General features: G+C 56.8%; 1 protein-coding gene across 1 annotated transcript in view; it reads left to right on the top strand.

The window, feature by feature from the left end:
• Positions 1–2,883: 2,883 nt before the first annotated feature.
• The window catches only part of Alx4 (ALX homeobox 4), a 37,948-nt gene continuing 21,143 nt past the window's right edge, over positions 2,884–19,688 (top strand). Inside the window, exon 1 of the mRNA XM_004851992.3 lies at positions 2,884–3,532. Within this exon, the coding sequence (XP_004852049.1) occupies positions 3,091–3,532 (442 nt within the window). The 5' untranslated portion in view covers positions 2,884–3,090. The remainder of the gene's footprint in view (positions 3,533–19,688) is intronic.

Below are 19,688 nucleotides of genomic sequence, written 5' to 3'. Positions count from 1 at the left end.
GTGACAGATGATTGTCCTACAGGCACCTGGCTCACAGGTTAGCAGGAATCGGGTGCTTGCAGCTGCAGCTGCCCTGTGCTCCTTACTCCTCACCCCTGCTGGGACAGTTCCAGGCTCTTTGTCTCCCTCTACCAGGAAAGGGGTATATGTGGGGTGAAGAGTGAAGGCGGTCACCACAATCTGGGTGTCTGCAGGCCACTTCTGGGCTCCAGGGACTGGTGTCACCTAATTGCCTGGAATTCCCTGACAAAAGTGAATCTCTGGGAAGTACATTATTATTCACTCATTCAACACACATTTTATGTGCTGAACCCTGCGGTACACAAGACAGACCTGTCCCCTGCTTGGAGAAAACTCACCGTTCTCTGCACCCAGGCCCAGGAGGGGCCGGCATCCTATTAATTTTTTTTCCTGGCACTGGGAATTGAACTCTGGACCTTGCGCTTGCCAGGCAGGCACCAGCACCACTGAGCTAAATTCCCGACTCCTCATCCTATTAATTTTTGACACTTGATTCTGGAAGAAGAAGTGAGTGGGAGACCTGTTGTCCCTGGCTGGGGAAAGTCAAAGAGGCTAGAAAGTTGGACAGAACCGAGGGGTGAGAGTTCTACACCCCTAGCTTTACTATTTCATCCTACAAATTATTTGCGGGGCACCAGGCACCTAGGAGGCTCTGTGTGGGAGTCACTGTCTGGTGGGGTTGGGGTATACACGTGGTCTGGCAACCAGACAACCATGAGGTTGAGGTCTGGGATGAAGAAGAGGCGAATGCAAGTATCAGGGTGGACTGAGCTCCAAGATCACTACCCAGGCAAAAGCATAGTGGTGATAGGAACCAGAAGTAACGTCAGCCTGACCAGAGCAAGTGAGGCAGGCTCGCCACTTTTTTGCTGAGGCTGGAAGGTGATTTGCTCCCTTTGAGACTCAGTCTACTCATTTGCAAAATGGGTATGAGAAGACACGCCTGGCCAAACCGAGGTGGCCTTTGGTAGATAGATACTCAGTAAATACTAGACCCTCTGGCAGCTAAGTCTGCTGGTCAGAGACAGGTTCCTGAAGCCCATGGGGAGGGGTTTGGGTCAACTCCTCCCTCAGTTTGAGGAATACCTTTATTAAGGAGCACTTCAGGGTAAGCCGAGGATGGAAACCAGATGTGGGATAGCGCAATTGGCTGCGGGCAAGGACCAGAGATATGAAAGGGTGGAATGGGGTGGGAATCAGCCCAGATAAGGTTGGAGGTAGATGCACAAGCTCTCCCGGTACTTTTTCACTGGGGTACCTGGGTGCACACAGCCTTCATTCGCTTCCTGCATTCAGGGGGCTGGGGCTTCTCACATTGCACTTTGCGCTTTCCCCTTCCCCACTCCCACCCACCTTGAGGCTGCCAAGGCTGCCACCATTGGGGTTGGTCCTGGATTGTGAGGAGGGCAGCACCACTGGTCTCCCTCCATCTGAATCATTCTCATGCCACTGTTTTCCTCTTGGGTCTTCGATGGCTGCATCCCCATCCAAGGGTTCCATTGTGAAAATCAGGGCTCCATCTCTACACTCGGAGCTGTTGCAGGGCCAGTTGGTTTTACGATGGGAACAGTGGGGCTGGAGGAAGAAGGTTGGCTCACCTTCACCCCAACAGTGAACAGAGGATAGTGACAGCCAGGCAAGCTCTCTGGACTCATCAACCTCAACCGAGCCTGACAGAAAACCTGGCAGGCTGGGCACAGAGGAGGGGGGGGCTGGGGCTGGTAAACAGAGCAGTCACCCAGGCTCCCTCCGGCGACTGAGCGACCCAGACCCACTGCAGCCCAGTCCAGCGCCCTAACAAAAGGGAAATCTTTAGCAGGACTCGGAAGCGTCCTGCCAGCATGTCTGCAGCCCGTGTCAGTTTATTTTGCCGAGGAACTAGGAGTGGAGAGGCGGGACTGGAAACCCACAGGCAGGCCCGCAGCTGTGCCACCAAGTTCGAGCACACATATCCAAAGGACGCGGCACTGGCAGACCAGGGGCACATCTGACTCTGAATGTCAAAACCTGTTAGGTGATTTTTTTTTTTTAAACCTGTCATTAAAATTTGCATTCTATCAAAGCTTGGGCGTGGTGGCAAATGCCTGTATTCCCAACACTCTGGGAGACTGAGGCAGGAGGACTGAAAATTCCAGCTCGGCTTGGCAATTTATCGAGACCTTGTCTCAAAAATTTTTTAAAAATTAACAAAAGGTGGGGGCTGGGATTTTAGCTCAGTGCGATGGCCTTGGGTTTAATCTCCTTCCCAAAAACAAAAACAAAAAACTCAGGCCAAGCCCAGAGTATGGAGCCTTGGGGGTCCTGGCAGCTCCCCAGCTTTACCTAGAATCCACAGGCCCTGGGGCGCCTCCGGGTTGAACCCTCTCCCCCTGGAGAGTTAGTTGCATCTTCTTAAGAGAGGAAAGGAGGGGGCAGGGGAGGGTGGGAGGAGAGCCAGGGGGGGGGGGGGGAGGAGGAGGAGGAGGAGGAGGAGGAGGAGGAGGAGGAGGAGGAGGAGGAGGAGGAGGAGGAGGAGGAGGAGGAGGAGGAGGAGGAGGAGGAGGAGGAGGAGGAGGAGGAGGAGGAGGAGGAGGAGGCGGAGGCGGAGGCGGAGGAGGAGGCGGCGGTGGCGAGCAGGAAGGAGCCAGTCAAGAAAAAAATTCACTTTTTTTTTTCCGCCTCAAAACCTTAAGAGGGTTTGGGAGATCTGGTCAACTTTCCGAAACATCTGAATCTTTTTACAGCACTCCTTCCTTCCCTGGGCCGGCTGTGGGTAGGAAGAAAGGAGAAAGAGGGAGAGCAGGAGAGAGGGACAGAGAAGGAGAGAGGGAGGGAAGGCAAGAGGTAGGGGGGAGGGGGTGGGGAGGAGAAGGGGGGGAGAGAGACAGAGAGACACAGAGAGAGACAGAGAGACAGGGAGAGGGAGAGAGAGGAGACAGGGAGACAGGCGTGGAGGGAGGAGGGAGCCCGCGCCCCGAGCGCAGCCACCGCCTCTCCACCCCGGCCGGGCGCGCGGCGGCGTCCTAGCGTCCTCGCGTCCTCGCGTCCCCGAGCCCTCGTCTGCGCCCCCGCCCTCCCGCCCGGCCAGGCATGAACGCGGAGACCTGCGTCTCGTACTGCGAGTCGCCGGCCGCTGCCATGGACGCCTACTACAGTCCGGTATCGCAGACCCGGGAGGGCTCGTCGCCTTTTAGAGGATTCCCCGGCAGCGGCGACAAGTTCGGCACAACTTTCCTCTCGGCCGCCGCCAAAGGGCAGGGATTCGGGGACGCCAAGTGCCGGGCCCGCTACGCTGGCGGCGGCGGCGGTGGCGCGGGGCAGCAGGACCTGGCGACGCCCCTGGAGAGCGGCGCGGGGGCGCGCGGCTCCTTCGCTAAGTTCCAGCCGCAGACGCCCAGCGCGCAGCCCCCGCCGGCCGCGCAGCCCCCGCATCTGTACCTGCAGCGCGGCGCCTGCAAGACGCCCCCGGAGGGCGGCCTCAAGCTCCAGGAAGGCGGCAGCCACAGCGCGGCCCTGCAGGTCTCCTGCTACGGTGAGTGCACGTGCGGGTCCCTGGGGCCGGGACCTCGGCGCCCGCACAGCCCCAAACCCACGCGGCTGGAGGAACCTCGGCAGGAGGAAGGTGGCGCGCTGGGGAGGCGCGGGGGAGCGGCGGGTGACTCCGGGTCAGAATTGAGGGATCTGCCGCTTCGAGGAAGGAGCACAGGGGTCCTTTCCGTCTCGTCCGCATCTCTGGCCTTTGTCGCGCTGCGCTTTGGTGATTAAACTCGCCCCGGAGTTTGGGTTTCGCGGTGCCTTCGTCGTTTCGCCAAACCGCTCGCCGCGCGCTGCGCTCTGCCCGCGGGGTCCGGGTCGCGGCGCGGCTGCGGAGGTCGCCAGGTTCGGGGCTTCCAAGGCCTCGCTCTCCGCCGCCCCGAGGCTCCAGGCGCGGCGCCGCAGGTAAGGGCGGCGCAGGTGCGGGGGTGCCGAGCGCATGGGCTCAGAGTTGGGGCCCCAGTGCAGGTCCGGAGTCTCGGGAACCTCAGAAAACCCGAGTCCCAGGCCAGCGCGCTTGCAGCCGGCGTTCTCCAGCGCTTCTCCCTTCGATCTTTGGAAGCAAGCAAGCGGGCAATCTCAAAACAATGGTTTAGAACACACTGGCCGGGAAGGCAGGAAATCACGGAGCCGCGGGCGGCCGAGGGCTGTGGGAAGAGGGAAGAGTGTAGGTCCCGACTTGGGCCCACAGGGAACCCAAGGGAGCTGGCCCGAATGACCTCCAAGCCCCCTTGAACGCACCGCAGGACGCAGGCCTGGGCCCCCAGCGTGCAGCCAGCCTTTGGGAGAGTGGCCCAAAGGCGGCCTGAAACCGGTGTAGTTCAAGCCTAGGCCTTCTTTATCTTCGGAGTCGGGCATGGGGAGCCTCAAACTGGAGGGTAGCAGAACCGACAGGGGAAAGGGTGTCTTCTCTGGTCCAGGAGCCCTGGATACACTTTCCTCAGGCCTTGGCCTTCTTCAGGCAGGGCCCTGATGAGATGAGCGAGTCCTTGACAGGGTTGTTCTGGATGTGGACACACTAGGCCTGGGGACAGAGATGGGACACAGCGGAGGCCTCGGTGGCCAGAGTTACCTCAGGAAAACATTCTGTGATAACACTTTCTCCTACTCAAACGCCCTCTCTCATGGGCTGAGCACAAGCACGTAGGTGGGCACGGACCAGGAAATACCCAAGCATTTGTCGACACTTACACACATACTCCTTTATGAGCCGAAGTGATCAGATACCAAGTACCACACTCAGCCTCAGACAAGCTGTATACCTCCAAACCCACAGGGCAGGGCTGAGAACAGATTTGAAAAGATCAGAGGGCTTTCCCCACTTCCTCTGCCTTTTCACCTCCAGCTGGAATGAGATCAGGCACTCAGTCTCAATCGCAGGTGCTCCAGACATGCCCTGGCCAAGGGGACCCTCAGCACCTGCATTCCCAGCCTGGCCCAGGCTGTGTCCTCTGGGACTGTGAAGCAGGGGAGTAGGTCCTAGAACGGAGGCCCACAGAGGCTTACTGCACAAAGGGAGGGGACTCACATGTGTTCTCTCCCACTGCACTGCGTTCTCAGAGGTTAAAGAAATTAACCATTGAGGCCCCTGAGGAAGCAGAAATAGAAGAGCAAAGTGGCTCCCAAGCTCTGGGTGAGAGGATGCCATGCTTGGGATCCAGAGGCAGAGGAGGGAGGGCTGGGCCTGTCTCCAGGCCCAGAAGGCCAGCTGGCCCTTCCTATACTTGCGTTAAGCATTGAGGCTGGGGGAAAGGGCCAGCCACTTGACCCCAATTGTCCCTAACCCACAGTGCGACCCAGGTACAGCTAGCCACTGGGCTTCCTGTTCCTCCTGGGGATCAGGGGCAGTAATGAGAAGCTTCACTGGGTCGTAAATGGCCCTCTTGGGAGCCTCCCTCCTCCATACTTCCATGCACTGGGTCTCTGCTGTTTGGAGCGAAGGGTGAGCCCCGCCCGCCCTCCGCTGGGACTTGGGCAGTCACCACTTTCTCCCTGTGACCTAAGATGGAGGCTCTGCCCAAGACAGCCACCGGCCACCACCGACACATTGCTCCGTTCTTCTCCCCTCTCAGCATCTGTTCCCCTGGCCAGGAGATTTCTAATCCTTCTAGGAAAGAAATTAGACACACAGGTCCAAGATGGGGACACTGAGGTACTAAGAGGTAGGCTCTGCCCTTTTACACAGGTAGCTAGGAAGAAGGCCTCCTCTGGAGTTGGCTCTCTAATCGGCAGGCAAGCACGGAAACTGAGGCACACGTTGACAACAGTGCTCTCCCACAGTTAGGGTAGGTGTGTACTCAAAAGGGAGAAATGGGGCTAAAGGAGAACTCCCTGGATGTTAACAGGAGCTGGGGGAAAGGTGGCCGTGGCTTTGGGGCTAGGCCTGGACTTGGCTGAGCTCACCCCACCACAGGCAACTTAGACCTTGAAAACCGGGCTTGTACTCCGGGCCCCTGAGCAGCTCCCATAGAAATGGAGGCTCCTGGGCCTCAGCTTCGGGACTGGGCCCCTAGTCCAGGAGCAACCCCGAGTTCTCTGCAGCTGCGGGGAGAAATCCTCCGGGGCTGTGGGGATGCCTGCCCCATCCTGGGCCTCCTTTTCCCGTCAGCACTAAAAAAGAGCAATGATCAGAGCGCTTCCGAAGTCTCCTCCCGGTGCAAAGAAGCTCGAGTTTTGGAGAAGGAGCTCCACGGCGTCCTCGCCAGACCCCGCCAGGCTCTGTCCGAGCTTCACCCTCCGAAGTCCCGGCCGGAGCCCAGGAGACGCGCCGGGTTGGAGACCAGACGTTTCTCAGCGGCGCGGTGCGGTGCGAGGAGCCTCCTTATCCCCGTGTGGGGCGCTCCGCCGCCCGCCCGCACGCACACCCTGGGCCGGGCTCCCGGGGCGCGGGGCCTCTGCGGGAGCTGCCTTGCTCCCTCCTGTTTCGCTTTCGATTCGGTCCGCGCAGGTTTTCGCTGCGTGCGGATCGCTTCCTCCGCACCGGGCCTTAGCGACTCCGGGCAGGGCCGAGCCCTGGGGCGCCGAGGGATCCGTCCTGCTTTCTCCAATTAGACGCAAGGATTAAATGCTAAGAGTATGCGGCCCCCTCCCCACCTGCACCGGCACACTCCACACAGGAGTGAACTCCGTCGGAGTCGTATTTGAATTTAGTCCGAGAACCGGGATGTTTGGTATATGAAACCCCCCAAAAAGACAGGGACAAGTGGGAACGGGGTAGAAGCAGTAAGAGCCCTCAGGTGATTGTAGGAAGATCCAAGAAAACTGGAGTCTGGGCTGGAAGTCTGAGGAAGGCAGCGGCCCCCACCTAGTTTTGCAACAGAAGGGAGAGGCTTTTAAATTTTTACCTTGTTAATTTCCATAGCCATCAACCCGCTCAGCCAATCCAACCCAAACACACGCATTCTTAACTAGAAGAACGGAGAGCTTCGATTAGAAAATAGAGTGTCATTTTGAATCAGTCAACCTACATAACATTTTATTATGATTACAATAATATAACTTAAATGGAAAGTTAGAAGAATTACTAAGGACGGGCACAATACTGTAACTATCATCTGGCTAAAGATACGGACCGTGTACGCGTTGAATTTGTGCATGAAAACTTTGGAAGGGAAAAAATGGTAAATTATTTTTAAGAAAATTTCAGGAGCGCTTTTGCAGCACTGGGGACCCGGTCTTGAGCCTTTCGGTAGTGTTTCTTGTTGAGCGTGACCTTGTACGCAGGAACTTTTGCTCAGTCCCGGTTCGAATACCAGGTTACAACCCGCTGCGTGGAGAACCTTGCAGTGCTATTGTGGAGCCATTGAAGAGGGGAGCCTGTGTTTTCGCCATACAGGGAAAACAAGTTACAACATCATTTATAAAATCTCTCCAGAGTCGCCTGAGAACTTCGATTAGGAAGAGCGGCTTGGCTCATTTTTCCGGGGCTTTATTCTGGCCTCCGCCTCTTTCTTCTTCATGCTTTGCACACAGTTTTATTTGGGTGGCAAGTTGAAATAGGAAATGGAAATACATCTGCATCTGCAGCTTCCAGAAATTAGGGGAAGGTGACATTTTGTGCCTCTGATCGGGGTTGGCTCCTGCAGCCACCTCTGGAACTGGATCCATGAGAAACTGCTGGCTGGGAGAGGAGGGGACCGCAGCGGGAAGCCAGCACACCGAGAGCAGGAGCAGCCCGAGCAGCCCAGGAGGGAGCCTGGAATCTAGCCTGTGCCTTGAGCAAGTGTGCAGACAGAAAAGAGTTCTGGAAGGGAGAGAACTCCAGGTACTGAGCCCCAGCACCTTCAGCCCCCAAACCCCTGCTCAGGAAGCTAAGGAACCAGCCCCGGACAGGGCTCCAGATGGGCCGCTGTCCTGCCTGTGGATGCCTGGCACCTATGTCAGCCAGGTTCTCCAGGTCTTTCTAGGGCTTTGGGCCCCCCTCGCTGCAAAGCCAAGGTCATTAGATTGGAAAACCAGGACACCTGGCCCTGCCTGTGTGATGATTCTGTCCAGTGAACCCTGAGGGGCAGCCAGCAGTGCCCCCTTGTTCAGATGCAACATGACGTTGCCCTCAGCACTGCTAGGCAAATAAGAAGAGGTCCTTTTGCCAAACAGGGGCCACAGTGGGCAGAGGAGGCGCCTTGCTCTTATCAACAAGCCCTTCCAGCCTCAGTACCATCGGTGTCCTCCATTTCTTCTCTGAGCTCAGAGTGACTGGTGGCCTCAGGGACTCCCCATCCAGAGGCACAGCCTTGTGTGCCTCTCTACTGTTGTGTGAATAGGTGGCCACCCATCTCCAGTGGACGCTTCTGTCACCCAGCGCAGAGGTCCGGGTAGCTTGGGGTAGCACCTTTGGTGCTGCCTGGAAGCCAGTCTTCCCAGAAAGGCTTCCAGAATTCGGGAAGGGGTAGCCTGGGCTGGGTCAAACCACGCTTGTCCCTTCCACCTCCAGCGTGTTCTGTCACTTTAGCAAAGACCTTCTCTTCCATCCCATCCCAAATCTGGCAGTACCAAGGAGAAGGAAGAGGGCAGCGTCGAAGAAGAAGTTGAATCTGGGCTCAGAAGAGTCACAGGAGGAGGGCTTGGGTCAGAGGAGCGGCTTTGTAGCAGCTCCGGGGGTAGCAGCTCTGGGCTACAGTGGCTTCAGTTTCTGACCTGAGGCAGCTGGCAGGGTCACCGCTGAGTTCTGCAGCATCCAGGGTGCCTGCGATTTTGGAGACCCGGAACACTGAGAGATGCCGGTAAGAGGCACCACTGCCTGCCAGGGTCTTTCCTGGCACACTCCCCATGGCCTCAGGACCTCACCACCTGTGGAGCCATAGAACTCCTAAATGGGATTCTCTTGGAGAAGGTTTCATCCTGCTTCCTAGAGGACAGACCTGGTAAGGGGGTAGGAGCAGAGCAGCTGCTTCTCTCAGCTCCGAGGGCTGGGACCGGAACACTGCAAGGCTGTGGAAGGTTTGGGCTGTAAAGTCAGCATCTAGCTTGGCCCTGGTGCTCCGAAGGGTGCAGAATCCCAGTGCAATCCCGGCCTTCCCCTGCTCTATTTCCTACTTCAGTCTCGGGGTTTTAGCTCTGTGAAATCTGTATGTTTGGGTAATGTGCACATCCCTTCTCTGCGTTTCCATGACGGTGCCAGTCTGGCCTACCTTCAGCCCCTTCCTCCTCCCTCCCACGGCTGCACACAGTTGTCTGGGAGCAGTTGTGATGGGCTGGGTGGAAAAAGCCCCCCTGGATGTAGATGAAGTCCCCAGTGGGTGGCAGCCCTAGGAAGAGGCGTGCTCAGCAGACCAGGAGGGCTGCAGTTGGACACAGGTCCTGGGCTCAGGACTGTGGTGTAAACAGGAAGAGGGGTGAACCACAGAATTGTTGCGTGCACAGAGGACGGGGCTCAAGCTGAGGCTCCAGGATTCCTGGCTTTTACAGGGATTGCTCTCCTCCCGTCTCCACCTGTCTTCTTGGTACCTGCATTTATTGAGCACCTACTGTGGGCTGGAACCTTCTAAGTGAAGAAATAGCGCCTGCCTCCTGTGCTAGAGCCTAGCCCTTCCAAGTGTATACACTTGAGCTTCATAAACGTTCACTGGCCAGAGGATGGAGAATTGGTTTTCACACCCTGCCTCACAACGTAGTGAAGCGCTCCTGAAAGCATTTCCCAGCACTTTTGGCCGTGAGGGTAGTGGGTTGTATAAACTGTGTGCGCTTGTGTGTGGGGGGTGTGTGTGCGCGCATATGCTCATATGCTCACTCGGTAATCACCGGGTCCACCTCCTGCTGTCCGATTGTTTCAGGGTATGATTGTGCGTTCTAATTTGTGTGTACTCCTGTGTGAAAAATATTCATCCCCCAGTGTACCCCAGTTTGTGAGCCATGGGCACACATGCAAGGTGAGCACCTTGTGTGGCTCTGAAGCCCCCCAGACCTGCATGCAGTGTGGCCTCACCTCCGGAGTTGTGCCCAGGGAGCCGGGGACTCAGCGCCTGTGTGTCTGCCTGTGGTCTTCCGGCCAGTGGTGCCAGCTCTCAGGGGAGGCTGAGTCATCAAAGGTCAGCAGAGTGTCCCCGTGGCTGTCTCCAGGGAGTCCCCGTGTCCTCCTGGGCCCACAGATGTGGTCCATCCAGCCGCCGGCACCGCACGGAGGCCCGCCCAGCTCTGGAGGGTCCCTCTGTTCTGTGCGGATCCCCTTAGCAGATGAGCAAACTGGGGCCCAAGGGAGCCCTGCAGCCAGGTTAGCAGCAGGCAGAGGGGTTGGGGGGGAACCTGGACCAGCTGCTCCCTCTCCCCTCGCCTCAGCCCCTCCAGTAAGGCGCGGCTCTCACTCTCTGGGTGTCCTTGCGCCCCCTTCCCTGTCTCCTCAGGGGTGAGGCAGACCCCACCTGGGAGTAGAGGGGCAAACAAAGCACTGTCCCCAGTGGGCTTTTGGGAGCCCACCCCCTGCGCTGGGTTTTCTCTCCCAAGGACAGGAGTCACCCGCTGCCTCTCTCATATGACTGGCTGCCCAGCTGCCCCAGGGTCTTGATGGCATCCAGGAACCCTGGTCCCTCCGCCCCAGCACGCAAACAGTGGATCACCGTGTCACCCTGTGGAGAGACAGCAGTTCTCTGCCAGGTAGAATGTCCCGTTTCACAGACAGGGCACTCAGATGGCTGATGCCACTTCCTCATTGCTCACCAGACTCCGCCTGTCGCTATGCCAAGCCTTGCAGGGGATCCTGAGAAGTGCTGGGAGCAGCTCTGCCTTCAGGTCCAGAGGCTGAGACACACACACCCCTTGCTGTACCAGCGCTGGGAGGATCAGGACAGGCGGCAGGGAAGGCTGACAGCGGCAGGAAAACCCCAGGTTCTGTAGTTCATTAGAAGCTGCCCTCCTCCCTGCCCTGGACTTTGGGTAGGAGGACCCTCCCTGGGCAAGGGGAGGGCTCAGGGATTTGCAGCCAGCGCCCTCCTTTCCTTCCTCCAGACTTCCTCTGCAGATAAGGGAGCTGGGTGCAAGTCTTGGCTTTTCCCTGGGAACTGCCACACGCCCTTGGCACAGCCATCTGCCTTCTCCTCCTGTGAGGGAGGGGAGTGTGCTGTGGATGAGTGCGGGGAGTGGGGCACGGCCACGGAAAGGCAGGTGCAGGTCCATGCTTCGCTGTGCAGGGCTCGGCCCAGCCCGTGGCGGTCCCTTTGGAGGTACTGGGGCACTGCAAATGGTGGTGGTGGGGGCTCCGATCGAGTTTGACTTAATAAGAACTCCTGTTACCATGTGAGGTGCTAGGCATAGAACCCAGGACGTCATGCACGCTAGGTGAGTTCTCTTCCTCAGAGCTCTGTCCCTGGCTCCGGAGCAGGTGTGGGAGTGGGCTGAGCACTTCGGGCTCCTGTGGGGTGCGGGAGCCTCCCTGATGTTCAGGGGTCCACTTGCCCTGGTTTTGCCCCCCTACCTGGCCACGTGGGTGCACACACATCTGATTCCTGCCCTGCACTGAGCTGGGACGTCGAAGGAGACAGAGAAGATGGGTGTGCACATGACTCTGCTTCCCAGGTCCCCTTCGGGGGCGTCAGCCTCCCCATCCGTGAAACCCTGCGTGGGGCTTGATGGTTTCTGAGGCCCTGGCGTACTGAGATGGGCCAGGCCTGAGCCCGCAGAGCTAGGAGAGGTGGATGGGGCCTGTAGGGGTTCTGAGCTCTATGGGAACCCACTGTACCCCGAGAGAGAGAAGGTGTGGCTAGCTCTACCTTAGCTTTCCCATCTGTAGGTTGGGCGACTGTGGGGACCCCAGGGACCAGAGCAGATGCGGCGGAGGGAAACCTCTGTTGCTGCTGCAGCACTCCGTAGCCCAGGCTTCCTGAGCTCTGCTGTCTGTGCCCCTGCGGTGTCCCAGGACCTCTTGTGTGCTGTTCCCTGTCATCCCCGAGTAGCCCTTCCCATCACACCCGGGAGTGCAGTGAGGTGCTGGTCCAGGGTGGCCTGTGGCACCTGGAAGGTTGGAGTTCTAGGCCTGACTGCTCTGGAGCGCTGCTCCTTCACCTGCGCTGGGTGAGAAGAGGTGCCAGGCGTAGAGGACTCACTGCGGGATGTTCGGGTCAAGGTGGCGTGGAGCTGAGGGATGTCATGGAGACCAAGCCGCGGGACACAGCGCCTTCCCCTGGGAAATGAGAGGCTGCAGGAGCTGTTTTGTGTTTGTTTTCGTTGTGCTTTGTTTTTGGCCATCCTGGGGACTGAATCCACAGCCTTCACAATAAGCCACATCCCCAGCTGCTTTTTGATTTTTTATTTTGAGATAGGGTCTCTTGCTAAGTTCCCCAGGCAGGACTCAAACTTGCCACCCTCTTGCCTCAGCCTCCCAGGGTGCTGGGATCCCAGGTGTGAGCCACCATGGCTGGCTGAGGTTTGCTTTTGTTTCAGACTGGTTCCCCAGAGCTTGGAGCTGTGCCTGGTGCACACAGTAGGTCAACAACTGTTTGATGATGAATGAATGGATACATGGATGCTGCAGAGGGTGACTGTTTCTAGAACACCGTAACTCTTTCCGCCATCCCTTCCGGGCGGTGACAGGGTGACTTGTCACTCTCCTGTACCATGGTGGAACGTGATCTCTCGCCCTGGAGCCCCTGTGGGCATGGGTGAAAGGAGTTTTGGCCAGTGGTGTCTTGTGCAAGCCTTGGCTCTCAGACTCTGGCAGTTGGCGGAGCACCCACTTCCCTGCTTGCTCCCCTGGGTCCCACCCCGGAGCCCACAGGCCTGGCAGGTACAGAGAACGGCAGCTGGTCCTGACCGAGAAGCCCACTGTGGACCTGGGGCCCCAGCCCGTCCTGCCTGCTGAGGGCGGGCGTGTCCCCTGGCATTGCCCCTGCCCTCCCGCCCCCAGCGCCTGTAGTCAGTGGGCACTTGAACATCAGGGCCCCCACCCCAGTCTCGGGGCAGGGCTGTGCAGGAGGACCGCACCCCCATTCTGCAGATCCACTCCAGGGCTGCGGTCCCCACACTGCTGGGTGACTCCCCACCCAGCACTTAGAACCCTGGGGCTCCCCACACCACAGGCCTCTTGTTGATACCTGGAAGATGACAGTGGCCCCTCTGTCTCAGGGGTGTGGCTGTTGAGACCAGATGACCTGAGCTGGGTGGTGGCATGCGAGGACACGGAAGGCACCCCGCACAGTAGGCTCCACAGTGCACCAGCCAAAGCCTCCCCTCCTGCCTGGTGGATCCTGCAGGCTGCACCCTCCCCAGGCAGCCCTGAGTGCTGGTTGGTGAAGGAGCTGATTCCTGTCCTGGGAAGCCGGCGGCTCCTTGGGCTGGGAACCCCAGAGAAGTGCCAATGGCCTGGGGCCTGCAGAGTATGGCCATTTGAGATGGCCTTGGAGGTTGACTTGGAGCTGAAGGAACGGGAAATAGCCTGTGGACCCAGGAGGCAGCAGGGACCCAAGCTCTGGCCGGGGCAGGGTGGGGGCACAGAGCCTGGCACACGACACACATTGCACACTGCAGCGTGGCACTGTGGGACATCAGGGCCCAGCTGAGGACGGATGCCCTCTGCCCCTTCCCCAGGCTCTGGGGAAGCCATTGCTGAGTGCTGCTCGGGACTGCCTTTTCAAACCAATCCCAAACCCATATCTTCATCAGAGAAGAACTTTTTATTGTGGTGATACATGCACGATGTAATATTAACCGTGACAGCGTCGTTACTTGTCCACTTCGGAGCCATGGAGCTCTTGCACAAGGCTGGGGAGTGAGCACCTCTCTGTTTCCAGAACTTTGTCAGCACAGCAGACAGAAACTGTACCCGTGAAACAGTACTGCACCACCCCTTTCCCTGGCCCCTGTGACCTCCGCTCTCCTTTCAGTCCCGATGGATTCTCCTGCACCACCCACCTCAGTGAAGTGGAATCATGCACCGTGGCCAGCCATTGTGCCGTGTGTCCCGTTGGCCCCATGAAGTGGCTGTTCCAGCCTTTAAATAGGGCTGTTTGGGTTTTTCTTGCTTCTTAAGGAGAACAAGATTCATTGTCTGTCTGTCTGTCTTCATTTTCTGTCTGTCTGTCTGTCTCTGTCTAGCTAATCTGTATTGTGCCTCACTGAGAATTGAATTCAGGGAGCTCCGAGCTACATCTCCAGCCCTTTTTATTTTTTATTTTGAGACCGTCTTCTAAGTTGCCCAGACTCGCCCTGAACTTGCAGTTCTCCCTGCCTCAGCCTCTTGAGTAGCTAGGATTACAGGTATGCATGCCCAGCAGGTCATTTTTTGTGGTTGAGTTGCAAATATTCTTTATATTCTGGATAGTAAATCCTTTATCAGTTATATGATTTGCAAATATTTTCTCTCATTCTGTAGGTTGTCGTTTCCCTCTCTGGATTGTGTCCTTGGATGTACAAAAAGTTTTGAATTTTGATGAACCGCAGTTTATCAAGTTTTTCCATTGTGCCCTGTGTAAGTCAAAGCTAAGAAATCATTGAAAATGCGCGTCCTGAGGACTTGCCCTGTGATTTCTCCTGAGAACTTTTTAGGTTTAGCTTTTGGTCTTTGACCCATTTTGAGTTAATTTTTGGATGTGGCTTAAGATAAGGCTCCAACCTCCTCCTCCTGCATTCGAATCTCTAGTTTGCCCAGCACTGCGTGTGGAAAAGGCCACTCTTTCTCCACCAATTAGTCTTGAGACCTTTGTTAAAATCAGCTGACCACATATCTGAGAATTTACTTTTGGGCTTTCTATTCTGTTGCCTTGGTCCATGTGTCCCTAGCATGGCCTTCTTTTGTGACATCCAGAATCACAGAATGCATAGGGAAACTCATAGTGACCCTGTCCATCTTCAGGCCAGTAACTGAGTGGCCACAGAGATTCGGTTCAGGGACATGCTCATTTTCCAGGAGCCAGAGCTACGTAATGTGAAGGGGTGGGGCAGGGCCACCAACAGGAGGTCCAGGCCCACAACCTACGCTCTAGCTACTTTCCTGGCTGCTTAGGGACCTCAGTGTCCCTTCACCCTGTAAGGACATGGCCTTTTGGGAAATTCTCATGTGCTCTTAAGGCCTGAACATGCACCTCCTGTGACTCCCAGACCTGAGGCCAGCCCTTCCAGAACCTTCTCCCAGTGGGGTTGGAAAGGTCCTGGAGAGGGAAGCCTATTGCCCACCCCCACAGGTGCCATGCTGGCAGCTCTGGGCCTGTCCTGAACATTTCTGTATGATTTTATAAGACCCACTATGCAGCCTCTGTCTCTGCCCTGGTCATCCAGGAGTCCGGCCCTCAGGGGCTGGACGGGTGAGTTACCTGCTGCCTCTTCCTAGAGTCCAGCAGTGAAATAGGGACCTGCGGGAGCCCGGACTCCTGGCCAGGTGCCCCAGGCAGTTTCTAGTGTTCTTGGAAACATAGATGCGCTGCTTTAGGGCAGTTCCCAGGACAGAGTCAGTACTCCGTAAATGTTAGATGTTTTATTGATAAGATTTGCCTGGGACCCTGACAACGTCAGGCTTCTCAGAAACCTTGACAGGCAGCTGTTGGTGCCTCAGACGTGTGACGCTGGGAAGTGAATGTGGCCGTATGAGTGTCTTTTGAAATACGAGTGAGCCATGTAAGGGTGGGGCCAGAGGCACTGAGGGGAGCCCCTCGCACCCTACACCCTGCGTCTGCTGGTTGTACCTCAGCCCCGTGCACATGAGCCGGTGTCACTGGGCGCGGGGAATCAGGCTCAGGGGAGGCCGAGCTTAGCACCCCCAGTTTACAGATAAGAAGGAGAGGCTCAGCGGGACAGGTGCCTCCTCAAGTGTCCCACTGTGACCTGAACCCAGAGCCGCTGACACCGACAGGGCTTTTTCCTCTCTGCACCTCTGCCCATGGTGCTAGTGCGCCTGAGGCCTGGGGCCCCTGTTCCCTTCCGGCCCTCACAGCAGCTCGGGGGCGGGGGCGAAGGGACGGGTGGGGCCACCAGTGGCCACTCAGAGCCCAGGTCCCTCCTCCCCAGAGCCCTGCCCGCCGTGGGTGAGGAACTGAAGAGAGGCAAGAGGACCTTGTATTGGGCTACACACAGCACTCGCACTGTCTCATAAAGTCATGTTCCCCGGAATGGAAGCAGGTGCAGAAGAGATGAGCTCTTTGTCTCCTGTCTGCTGTGGATTAAGGTTTTCTTGGTAGAAAACATACTATACATTTTATTTGTTTATTTGCTTATGTTTGGAGACAGGGTCTTGCTATGTAGCCTAGATTGGCCTTGAACTTGTGATTCTCCTGCCTCAGCCTCCTGAGTCCTGGTATTGCTACCATACCCAGCTCTTACAATGCCTTTATTTTGTTTCTGTTTTTGTTTTTTGGTACTGGGGATCGAACTCGGGACCTTGTACTTGCAAGGCAGGCAGCAGCATCACTGAGCTAAATCCCCGGCCCAACAATGCCTTTACTTTGGACTGGACTGGACTGGGCCAGACTGTATTGTATGGTATTGTATTGTATTTTTGTGGTACTGGGGATTAAACGTAGGGCCTTCACACTGAGCTCCATCCGCAGCCCTTTTTTAATCTTTTAAGACAATGTCTCCCTGTGAACCCCAGGCTGGCTTCAAACTTGTGGTGCTCCTTCCTCAGCCTCTGAGTGCTAGAATTACAGGCATGCACCACCGTCACATAATGCATAGTAAAGCAGAGATGGCTTTGAGATTTTTTTTTTAATTTGAATGAGTAGGGATCAATGAAAGGACCATTTTCTACCAATAAATTATGAATGTGGAAATACTGAGTATGATTTGTATGTGTAGAGCATGTCCATAGCTCTTCATCCCTGTAACAAAATACTTGAGATCATTCACTTAAAGAGGGAAAAGTTTAGGCCCACAGCCTTGGAGGTTTTGTCCAAGCTGTCGCCATCTTGGTTTTGGGCCTGTGGCAAGGCAGCCATCACGACAGGAGCTATCACCAGGAAGGGAGCAAACAGACGAAGGGGAGGACCTGGGGTCCCACAGTCCCCTTCAAGGGGCCACGGCCTAAGGACCTCCCACAAGCCTTGTGTCCCGAAGATTTTGCCACCCCCAGGAGCATCCCCCTGGGGACCAGGCCTTGGGGGACATCCGACACCCACCTTGTAGCGTGCACTGACACGTGATGGTCAACATACTTGGAATCCAGCCCCCAGAAACTCTCTCCAAAACCTTAGGTAGAATTATCTTTTGGAAACTCTGAAGTTTTAACCATTTTAAGCTTATACATGTGGGGTTTCTTTGAAAGCACATACGGAATGGTCTTTTGCATCCTTAAGAATCTCAGAACACTAAGTAGCAGCCTTGCCATTAATTCAGCCATTACTTTTTGCTTCATATCCAAGGGCAGAAGAGTCCTCCTGCTCTTCCAGTTTGTAAATGACTCTTTAGAAGGAACACATTTAGGAAAGGAACACTTGGAGTGGGTGAAAAAGCGAACTCTGCAGGCTGGTGTGGAACTTGTGCAGGCTGAGACGTTCGGGTACTAAGATGAATTCAGTGCCTCAGGTATGGGGTCCCTAACACTGGGCAGGGCGGGGCCAGAGGAGCTCGGTGAGACCCTCAGGTGAGGGACTGTCTGATGGTGGAGGCTGCTGGGAACCCATTTTTAAATGCCCCTGAAATGTATGTGACAGAATAAACGGACATTTAATGCCGGGCTTTTACAGTTGTTTCCAGTGCTTCCCCATTTACAGTCTTGTTACAGGGCCCTGATGTGCAGGGGACCCTGGGAGCTGCTTTGGGTGGAGGTTTTTATGGTTCATAAATGTCATCCGGGCAGCCAGGGCTGGGCAAGCTTGGACTGAAGAGCAGGTGCCTGCATAAGGACAGAGGTGGACATCTGCAGACTGGTGACTCTGCCCTTGCGTGGCCCCCGTAAGAGCTGCTGAGGGGGTCCTGGAGGGTTTCTGTTGGCAGAAAACTCTGCTTTGTTCACTTTTTTCCACTTTCCAGAGAAGGAAACTGAGGCACACAGAAGCTGAGGGACTTTCCCAAGGATGCCTTTGGTGACAGAGCCACGGGGTAGCATGGGAGCCACCTTAGCATCTCCTTTAGTGTTCCCTGCCTTTGACTCAAGGGGCTGTTTCTCTGAGATTTCTAGTCCCACCGCCCGGAACTTTGCCAGTGCACGGCTGACGCTCCGGAAATGCTGAGTGAAGGATGAATGAATGAATGAGGCCAATAAGTGGCAGAATCGGGGGCCAAACCCAGGCTCATCCAAAGACTCCTTGTTCAGGTCACTGCCCCTTGTACAGGATTGAGCTTCCCTGTCTTGCTTGCCTCGGGCCTGAAAGCAACATCACATCACAGTGTCCCTAAGGCCGTGGGGGGGAGGTATGGGCTTATTCTCGTCCCACAAAAGAAACGCAGGCTCAGGGGGATGAGGGGAGAGATGGTGGGGACAAGGCCAGGGTCACACGGTGTGACGGAGAAGTAGGGATGACAGCAGATAGACCACAGGGCTAGGAGCGGGCGGACGTGGGTTCGGGTCAGGGTCCTCACGTGGTCCACTTCTGGGGCTCTGGATCCTGCTGGGAGGTGGCCCTGTGAGGCCCTGAGCTCTGGGACCTTATTGTTGCCCTGATGGATGGGTAGGGGGGAGCTTTGTGCTTCTCGGGTCCCCTAGGGGACGCCCACTCCTCCTCCTCGAGAGCAACCAGGATCATGTCCAGCTGGATGAGCCAGGGGACAGAGCTGGGTTTGGAGTCCCAGGCGGGGCCCAGGAAGGCGGCAGCTGGGGACTTTCTGTCTCCTTTTGGTTAGAGTCCCTGATGTGGCTAAGACCCCGGCTCCCCTCCAGGACCAGGCAACCTGTCTCCCTGCGCTAGGCCACAGCAGAGGCTCCCCTCCGTGGGGTGGGGGCTGAGGCTGGGCCTGCATTTGTCCTCGGAGATAGAAATCGCTCCTGGGGCTTCGCTGTGTCCCAGGACTCGGTGACATGCCCCTGGGCTCCCTCCACAAGCAGCCACCTTGAGAAGCCACAGGCTTGGCGCATCCGATTCCCAGCTCAGCCCCTGGCAGCTGTGTGATCTCAACAAGTTTTAAACCTCTCTGGACTGCAGAGGTGGCCTCTTTAAAACAGGGGTAACCCATGCTAACCCCACGGGGCCTGGGGAGCGTCCCTTGCAGTGGAAGGTGGGTCGGCACCTCGCAGACACGTGGGATCCGTGGCTGTCCTTATTGTCATAGCCCTGTTTGGAAGAACACTGCCTCCAGACCTCTCGGCCTTCTCACCTGGTGACAGGAGCTGCTCTGCCGGGGGCTGGGCAGAGTGGGGCATGGTTTGCAACATGCCTAGCCAGGGCCTCCCTTGTCCTCCAGCAGCCAGAAGCTGGCATCTGTGCTGCCCGAGGGCCCGCTGTGTCCCTGAGGGACCAGTGCCCCGGCTTGACACTCCTCTGTCCCTGGAGAGGACATGGCTATGAGGGTGCCTGAAGTGGCCCACAGCAAATGAGTGAAAAGTGAGGCCAGAAAGCCAAGTTCCAAGGCTGCACAGCTGGGCTGTGGGGCCCGGGCCAGGGCGGAGTGGGCCATGGAGGGCTCGTCTCTCTCCCTGGCCCCTCCCTGTGCTCCCTGCCTCCTTTTCCTGGCTGCTGTGCTGTGAGCTGCTCACCAACATGGAGGCCTTTGCCACGCTGCTCTGTCTTGGAGCCAGCTGACCATGCACTGTAATCAGGGGCCAAAATAAACCTCTCCTCCTAGGAGTTTCAGGTGTCAGGTAT

This window comes from Heterocephalus glaber, unplaced genomic scaffold (genome assembly GCF_053883595.1).
Source record: "Heterocephalus glaber isolate CG9 unplaced genomic scaffold, H.glaber_assembly_v1.0 deba00000594, whole genome shotgun sequence".
NCBI classification, from domain to species: Eukaryota; Metazoa; Chordata; class Mammalia; order Rodentia; family Bathyergidae; genus Heterocephalus; species Heterocephalus glaber.
The sequence above is the reverse complement of the archived record's forward strand: the minus strand, read 5'-3'. Positions and strand labels throughout refer to the sequence as shown.